The sequence below is a fragment of the Hyalella azteca genome, unplaced genomic scaffold (assembly GCF_000764305.2).
Source record: "Hyalella azteca isolate HAZT.00-mixed unplaced genomic scaffold, Hazt_2.0.2 contig5455, whole genome shotgun sequence".
NCBI lineage: Eukaryota > Metazoa > Arthropoda > Malacostraca > Amphipoda > Hyalellidae > Hyalella > Hyalella azteca.
In genome coordinates, this window is record NW_025935645.1 from 120977 (window position 1) to 130041 (window position 9065).

The window sequence follows — 9065 nt, forward strand, 5'->3', positions numbered from 1 at the left end:
CGTGCACATTTGGTTCCATCCCTTAACGCTGTAATAGGAGGTGTAGTCAGGAGCCAATGTCATTCAATAGACAGAACGATTGTAGACCCACGACGATAATTGAATTTCCCCTTTGAATTCGCTCTTCGTTTCGCTAAGATCCTTACCTACCGATATTTACCCAGTTCCTCCGATGATTCGGTAAGCTAATTTAGTTTGATCTATTTCTTTTGTATGTTATTATTCTTGAACCATATTGTTGAATACCACGTTATTCGTTTATCTCGCATTACAAAATTGTCGTTCTTTTATGTGCAGAAACTCACCATCAATAAACGTGATAAAAGTGTCGAATCATCTCATTTTCACTGTTCCCTTTACCACGTTTTATTGCTTATGTGAATAAAAAACTACGCTAAAATGAGTAAACAGCCTCATGCTCCTAGCAAGGCAGAAGTTGTTACCAATATTGAAGTTGTGGTCAGATTTAGGCCCGCGCCTGACTCAGAAGAAAGGGCCAGGTCAACGATAAATCTTCCTGCCGGTAATGGCGAAGAAGCTCAATCGGTATCCATAGGGGACAAAGCATGGCATTTTGACCATGTTTTCACGCCCGACAGCACCCAAGAAGCAGTGTATGAAAGAGCTGCAAAGGATGTTGTCAGAGATGTACTAAATGGGTACAATGGTGCCCTCTTGGTGTATGGTCAGACATCCTCGGGCAAAACGCACACGATGGTTGGGACTTTGTCGAAGCCAAATCTTCATGGCATCATGCCTCGTGCCACCAGCGACATTTTTCACCAAATCCAAAGCATGGGCGACAATGAATTCAAGATTGTTGTTTCGTTTATAGAACTATATAGAAATACAGTTAGAGACTTGTTGGATGTTACAAAAGTCCTCACTGTACAAGAAGACCAAAACGGTGAGGTTTCGGTGAATAACGCCACCGTGATCAACGTGTCCTCCGAAAAGGACGCGTTTGCCGTCATCGAACGCGGCAACACCAATCGCCACGTCTCTGCTATATACCAACATGAATGTAAACAGCTCGAGATCTCATTCGATCTTGACGATTCAAGCAAATCAAAAAAATATGGTGACGCAGAAGTTNTGAAAGCCTTCTGCAAAGCGATTATCCCGATTTCGACGAGGTTAGGAGAAACTTCACTGAATATTTGACAAGAGTGGAAAACCTCCTCGGGTCCTGTAATGACTCTGACGGACCTTGGTTAACACAAAACAAAATTGGCATTGACAAATTCCGCATCAAGGTAGAAACATTTTTGAATTCTAACAGACCTGTAGTGAAAAATCCGAGGAAAGGACCCGAATCACGACATTCGGGGTTCAGTATGTAGCAGTCGCTCCGGGAGTTCCGCAGCGTCATCTTCACGAATTAGATTAGCCGAACGTAAAGCCAGATTAGAAGCTGAAAAACAGCACATGATCAACATTCAGAAAATAGAACAGGAAGAACTATCATTGAAGCGCGAAGAGTTGTCTCTAAAACAGAAGGAGCTTGAATTTAAACACGCAAGATCGAAGGCGGAAATCGACAAAGGAAATCTGGAAACCATTCTTTTGGAACAGGCCCTGAATGAGATCGATGGACACGTGGAGCTGACAGTGCACGTCATACCGACCGGACCTACGCCTCAAACTCACGACGCCAACCAATTGTTGCATTTTCTTTCGCAACAAAACGAAATCTCTCGCTCAATGCTCAGTCAGCGCGACCAAGCATCACTCTCCAAGAAGCATCTCGAGCCTTTCGATGGCACAAACATTACGAAGTTCAAGATGTTCCTCTATAAGTTCGAATTACTCATAGAGTCGAAGTGTAACACTGAGGTAGAAAAGCTAACCTACCTGGAACAGTTTACCAAAGGTCAAGCTTTCAAACTTGTTCAGAGTTGCAGCACCTGTCACCCGTCTGTGGGCTACGCGAAAGCGAAAGAACTACTGATCGCAGAGTACGGCAACGATTTTAAAATCGCTAACGCATACTTGGAGACTCTTTCAGACTGGCCAGAGATCGAACCCGAAGCCAAAGATTCGCTCCTTGAACTTTCCACGTTCCTCATTCAATGTCAACATTTCCTAGAAAATGGCCCCCTCGGTTCTCAGTTAGATAACCCTAAGGAAATGATGAACTTAGTGATGAAATTACCATTTAAGGCAAGAGAACGATGGAGAATTCAAACTCTTGACATCTCAAAAAACGCGCAACGCAACGTAATGTTCAGTGATCTCGTTATCTTTGTTCAGAATGAAGCCAGTCTCGTTCGCCAACCGCTCTTTGGAACCATCGTGGATGCAACAAGACGGAAAAACAAGCCTGAAACCACCGTGAAATCAAAGACTCGTGTCACGGCAGCAGTCGAGATCTCCTCCAGTGATAGGGTGAAATTTTGCGAACTATGCAAAAAAAAAACAATCACGACCTTTCTTATTGTATCTTCTTTAAAGGGAAAAGCTTCTCTGAAAAATCAGCGTTTGTTAGGGCAGCAGGGCTGTGTTTTGCGTGTTTGTCAAAGGGACACGTGTCTAAATCTTGCAAAAAAAACCGTTGTCATGTGCAACCTGTCATAAACGTCATCCAACCATTCTACATAATGATACCAGCTCGTCGAAGCAACCTCCGAAGAAAACCCTAGCAGAAAAAAACGAAAACGGACCCGGACAGAATGCAAGTCCCTGCTGCACGTCGGACTCTCGCTCAACCCTTAGGGCGAGTTCTGCTTGCGAGACCGGCAAGCTTGTGCAGAGAGCCGTGAGCTGTCCTATAGTCGCCGCGAGAATTTCGTCCAGAACTTCAAACAAAGAAATTCTAATCAACGTTGCTCTCGACCCTCATTCTTCGGATTGCTGGCTGCGGGAGGACCTTGCTAAAGCGCTCAATATGAAGCTGCATCCTAGAGACGTTACTCTAACGACAATGAAAGACAAAACTACAATGAAAAGCAATCTAATCACGAATCTCTACGTCGAAGATTTAAACAGAACGAAGAAAACAAGTGCCTTCTCTTTTAACTCGAGACCCGTCTTCCTGGCCATTCACAAAAGACGACGTACCCAGCTACGCCGACGTCCAACCATACCCGTATTTAGCCAACGTACCGTTCTAGTTTGCCGACGTAGAAGTGGGCCTGCTGATAGGCATGAACATGCCAGGGCTTTTGAAGCCAACAAGTATTGTTGACAGTTCCTGGGATGAGCCCTTCGCCTTATGCTACTGGCTCGGCTGGACTTTTAACGGGCCACTCAAAAGGAAGCAAACTCGATCTTCATGCAATCGGCTGACATCCAAAACCATCGAAGAAGATTTGGAAACCTTTTTCGCTCAAGATTTCCTTGGATCCTCCATCAAATCGTGTCCTTCAAAATTGAAGACAATATATGGCTGGAGAGAGTTACGAAAAGTATGAAAACGCTACCGGACGGGCGCTACGAAATAGGCCTGCCCTTCAGAGATGAAGAATTCAAATTTCCTTCGAACAGACATCAAGCACTGTCGCGTTTTCGCTGCCTAGAACAGAGATTCAACAAAAATGAAAAATTCCGCAAAGATTACTCGACCTTCATGCAAGAAATGCTAAAAAATAATTTTATGGAGCCAGTGCCTGAGCACTCAACGCAACCCCAAGAGGAATGGTTTCTGGTTCATCATGCAGTATACCACGCCCACAAACGGAAAATTAGAGTTGTATTCGACTGCTCACTGAAGTTTCAGGGGGTTTCCCTGAACGATCGATCTCCTTCTACAAGGGCCGGACCACACGAATAACCTCCTAGGGGTGCTGTTAAGATTCCGCGAGGAAAACTGTGCATTAATCGGAGACATCGAAAAATGTACTATCAAGTAAGAGTTCCATTCTGTCAGGCAAATTTCTTAAAGTTCTTCTTGTTTGACGAAAATTCAGGTCCCAAGGAATACCGGCTCAGAGTGCACGTCTTCGGTGCACGCAGTTCGCCAAGTATCGCAAATTTCGCAGTCAAGCAGGCTGCTGAAGATTACGCTCAAAGCTCGCAGGTAAAGAATGTAATATCACGAAACTTTTACGTAGACGATCTGCTTCTGTCAGCGGCCACGTGCAACGAAGCGCTCGCTGTTGCAAAACAAGTAAAGGAAACTCTCGCTCAAGGAGGTTTTAACCTCTCGTATTTCGCAATGAACTCCACGGAATTAAAATGCCCTTCATCGTTGCCACTCGTCATTTCGGAAATGCAATCCATCAAGGCTCTCGGTCTGAATTGGCATCTGCACACCCTGTCTCTTATACACATCTAGATGTGTATAAGAGACAGAAAGTAATATGTCATTCTACGGGAAACATTTCTTTCATAAAAGGCAAATGGCAATAATATATACCTGTCTCTTATACACATCTAGATGTGTATAAGAGACAGACCCTCCTCCACGCTCTCTTCTCGAATCCTGGAACAGATGGCAAGAAAATTTCAAGTCGTTTGAGTATAAAGTTCCTCGAAATCTGAAATTCTACGTCAAAGGTGACCCCACAAGGAAGGAGCTTCACGTGTTCTGCGATGGCAGCGAGACGGCGTACGGCGCTGTCGCGTACTTGAGGTATATTACGCACGAGTCTGTCGCATTGAGCCCTCCAGTGTTTGCCAAGGCTAGGTTGACACCCTTGAACAACACAACTCTACGAACGATACCCCGAATTGAGCTCTGCGCTGCAAAACTGGCCGTCGAAATCGCCGCAATTCTGGCCAACGAAATGGAGCAACCGGTAGATAAAACAACGTTCTGGACGGACAGTACCACCGTCCTGGCCTACATTAAAACGAAAATAGGCTCTTCCAGCGTTTTGTTGCAAACAAGGTCGCCTTCATCAGAAACCTCTCGGCATCCGAAGACTGGTTCCATGTGGCATCGAAGGAAAACCCAGCTGACCTCGTAAGCCGGGGAGTTACTCCTGACAACTTGGCTAACTCAAATCTGTGGAACAAGGGACCAGATTTCTTGTCAAGAATTGAATTTGTAGCTACCCCACAAATTTACCACGTGCAAGACTCTGATTGCGAGGTAAAGTCGGACATAAAGGTATGGACAACATCCACGGTGAAACCCCCATTCTAAACTCTTCTGGAGTCGAGCTCCAGTTGGTACGGTGTGAGGTGTCGCGTCGCCTGGTTCCTAAGGTTCGTAAATCATTTGAGGGGAAGAAATGAAGAGTTTGGCAGGCTGCGTGTCCATGAGATAGCCAAAGCGGAAGAAGCGAGTTGGAAATTTGTGCAAACGAATGAACTGACCTCCGTAATTTCGTGTAAGGGTCGATCCTCGATGAACAAAATCTTTCTAAATTTGAACCCATTCACTAATGAAAAAGGCCTTCTCCGTGTCGGAGGCCGACTTAAGAACTGCTCAATGAAATACGAGACGAAGCATCCCATCATCCTCCCTGGCTCTTCTGCTATCGTCCAGTTGATGATGAGAGCCAGCCACGTCACCCTCGGGCACCTCGGGCGTGCCACAATGCTGTCACATTTGCGACGAAAGTATTGGATTATTGGCGGCAATAAATTCGGCAAGAAAATTGTAAAAGACTGTCTATCGTGCAGAAAATATCATGCTAGACCGTGCCAACCAATGATGGCTGACTTACCCGCCAACCGTGTTTTAGGAGACTGCGCACCCTTCACCAACACGGGTGTGGATTATTTTGGACCATCTCTCACAGTCCACGGTAGAAAATCACAGAAAATGTATGGCGTCATATTCACTTGTCTTTCAGGCAGAGCCATTCACTTAGAATTATCTCATTCGCTGACGAATGATTCCTTTATTCATGCACTACGTCGCTTTGTGTGTCGACGAGGCAATGTCGCCTCCCTGATAAGCGACAACGGTACAAATTTCACGGGAGCTAACGCAGAATTAAGAAGAGTCATCGAGCAGTGGAATTCAGAGAACATAGAAGGCTGGTTAAAGCAGAAAGGCATCACGTGGAAATTCAACCCACCATACTCGTCACACTACGGCGGGGTGTGGGAGAGAGAAATACGAAGCGTGCGTAAGGTGCTAACCGCGCTGATGTACGAACAGAAGGTATAACTCACCGACGAAGCGCTACAAACCTTGTGCGAAGTTGAGTCAATCCTCAATCACAGGCCACTCACCCCGGTCACTGACGATCCCCGGGACTGTGATGCCTTGACACCCAACCACCTCCTTCTGCTCAACGCAACCGATTCCTTCCCACCAGAATTGTTTAGTCATCATGACTCGTATCATAAAAGACGCTGGAAACAGGTACAATACCTGTCCGACCTGTTCTGGCAGCGATGGAAGAAAGAATATCTTTCAACCCTCAAACATCGTCAGAAGTGGCAAGACCCCGACGAACGCTTGAAGGAAAACGATCTCGTATTGGTAACCGACTTATCCCTGCCTCGAAACCAATGGCCACTCGGCAGAATTCAAGAGTTCGTCACGAGCGAGGATGGCAGAAATCGCACTGCTAAGGTTCGAATATGCTAATACAAGGATTCGTCTGTCTTTGTCGTTCTTTATGTGCAGAAACTCACCATCAATAAACGTGATAAAAGTATCGAATCATCTCATTTTCGTGAAACTTTGGGGAAACCTTTACACACTCATATCTTCAAATTTATGAAGTTAAAACAGTATCACAGTTATGTGGGTATCGAACCCTACAACTCACAGCTCTGACCAGCTATAAGCTTCGTAGCGACGAGCGGCAATTTATATAGCGCTTAATTAGGAATATTGAGTAGCGGGCGCTGGTATATCTAGGGGGTTAGGTCCTATATTAATATAGGAATTAATAGATACTTATTATACGTGTCTCTTTCATACCTATATCCATTATACCTATACGTATTTACCCATTACACATATCTTACAAATTATACCTATACCTATACCCTTGCGGGCGCTGGCACATATATCTTTATGATGTTAGGTGCCATTTTATGGACATGGAGCTTTAACTTGGTTATGATAAGGATATAATCAGCAGTATGCAGACTTATCAGGCCTTATCTGTAGTTATCAGAGCTATCAGGATGATCCTCAGGATCAGAGCGCGCGATGAAGATCATGTTAAATAATTATGCAGTAAATCAGTGTAATATAAAGAATATCTTTTACGAACGCACAAATGATAACGATTAGATAAAAGTATTCTTTGAAACACTAGAGCGTGAAGTCACATGGATTATTTGATATGGAAAAATACTCAGAAATTTCGTGAATAATTCGAATTAATTTGTTATATAAAACTAGTATAAAAACATGTATGATTAAAATTTTAGCGTGCGTACAAGCTGATTTTAGCGTGCGTAAAAATTGACTTTAGCGTGCGTACAAACACTCCTCCTGGGTTACACTCCTTTTGATGAAAATACAGCTCAATGAATTTGGCTTTTATTGATATGAGTTTTAGACCAGGTTAAAATTCAAAATAATTCCATGAAACAAACCAGTTGTCGGCTGGTTGGCTTACATGGAAGGCTGGTCTGGGTGGGGGTCAGGGAGGGGGTGCATGCAAATGCTGAAGTTCTCGTATTAGAAAACCTGTTTAACCCTCTACCGCCGTATGTCACTCTCCGGGAACACAACTTTCCACTTAAATTATACGTAAACTATTGAGTGTAGCAACCTGAGGACGTTTGTACGCAACAGAGAACATTTTAAAGTTGTCGTACGGGGCGGCAACCATCAGTGCAAGTCATTTTGCGCTCACTAGAACGTATCCTTTTTGGGAAGTAGGCGCGTGACAATATTGCTCCGGTTACTTACGTCAGGCGGTAGAGGGCTGAATTGATGATTCTTTTAGCTCAGCTGATAGTCCGTGAACTTGGATCTCTAAAATATTTTTCAACAGCTCCGGTTTTATATAGTTTGTATGTATGTCATGATGAAAAATGTATTCATTCAAAGTAATTTATTTATAGCTAATTCCTTAAATTTTCGATGAATAAATTGTTTCTATATATTTTACTCATTTGCATCGTCCAAAATATGTGATAATAAGTTGATAAATAATATGTAAATTAACAATATATTCTGAGCGACCATTCCAGAGATTACGCTAGTGTCATGCGAGGAACCAAAACTGTGCTCAGATGAATAATATATTGTATAATAATCCACTGCCATCCGAGAAAAACTTAATCGAAATTAAACTGATAGTCAAATTAATTTGACATAATTAATGACTAATTAATTAAGTCATTATTTGACTAATTAATTAATTAGTCAAATTAATTTGACCTTTGACTTAATTAATCGAAATATAAACTGATAGTCAAAGGATGATCAGTTGTAGAGCAAATTGAATAAATTCCTGGAAAGTCTAATAAATTCATGCAGCTTGACTTCCAAGAGAAATATCACTAGATAAAATGTATTTAAATAATGAAATAATAAGCTCGTCAATGCACGTCTGTTTAACGCCCTACCAATGGATCTAAGAGAGGGGGAGTTCACCCTGGAGACCTTCAAGAGACAACTAAACGTGTTCCTGGGCACAATCCCAGATCGACCTCCCCTGCAACACTACCAGCGGCGAGAAGCAAGCAACAGCATCGTGCATCAGGTGGCCCAAATGAGGGCGGATGAACGATAATCAGAGGCGGCGATCCATCGTGGCCTGGGACTGCTACGTCCGAAACAAATGCTAAGGATACTAAGGTCCATGCCTGGAAATGGGCCTCGAGATCCTAAAATGAGATTCCAAAGCGAGGAGACTTACAGTGTACTCGGCCCAGGACCACCGCCAGAAATATTAGGCAATTGACTACGGATTATATATATACATGTGGGGCACCGAATGCCGGTACTTTTGGGCTCGTGACTCCGGGACCGTATGAGTCCCTAACTACTGGGTACATTTGACACCCTGATCCGGGACCGTATGAGTCCCTAACTACTGGGTACATTTGACACCCTGACTACTGGGTACGTAATGTACCCCTGACTACTCGGTACATTTGACACCCTGACTACTGGGTACGTGTGGGCCACTGACTACTTGGCACATATGGTGTAAACTCTGTTAGAGCTTCTGTCTCTCTCGTCGACACATATT

The 9065-nt window shown here is 43.8% G+C and overlaps 1 protein-coding gene across 1 annotated transcript; it reads left to right on the forward strand.

Annotated features, from left to right (window-relative positions):
- Nucleotides 1-399: 399 nt before the first annotated feature.
- Nucleotides 400-4910, forward strand: LOC125177895 (kinesin-like protein 5). Its single transcript, XM_047880489.1, has 5 exons — nt 400-1136; nt 1713-2111; nt 2716-2908; nt 3869-4018; nt 4392-4910. Exons 1-5 carry the CDS (start codon nt 400-402, stop codon nt 4908-4910), a joined length of 1998 nt encoding a protein of 665 aa, XP_047736445.1.
- Nucleotides 4911-9065: the final 4155 nt, after the last annotated feature.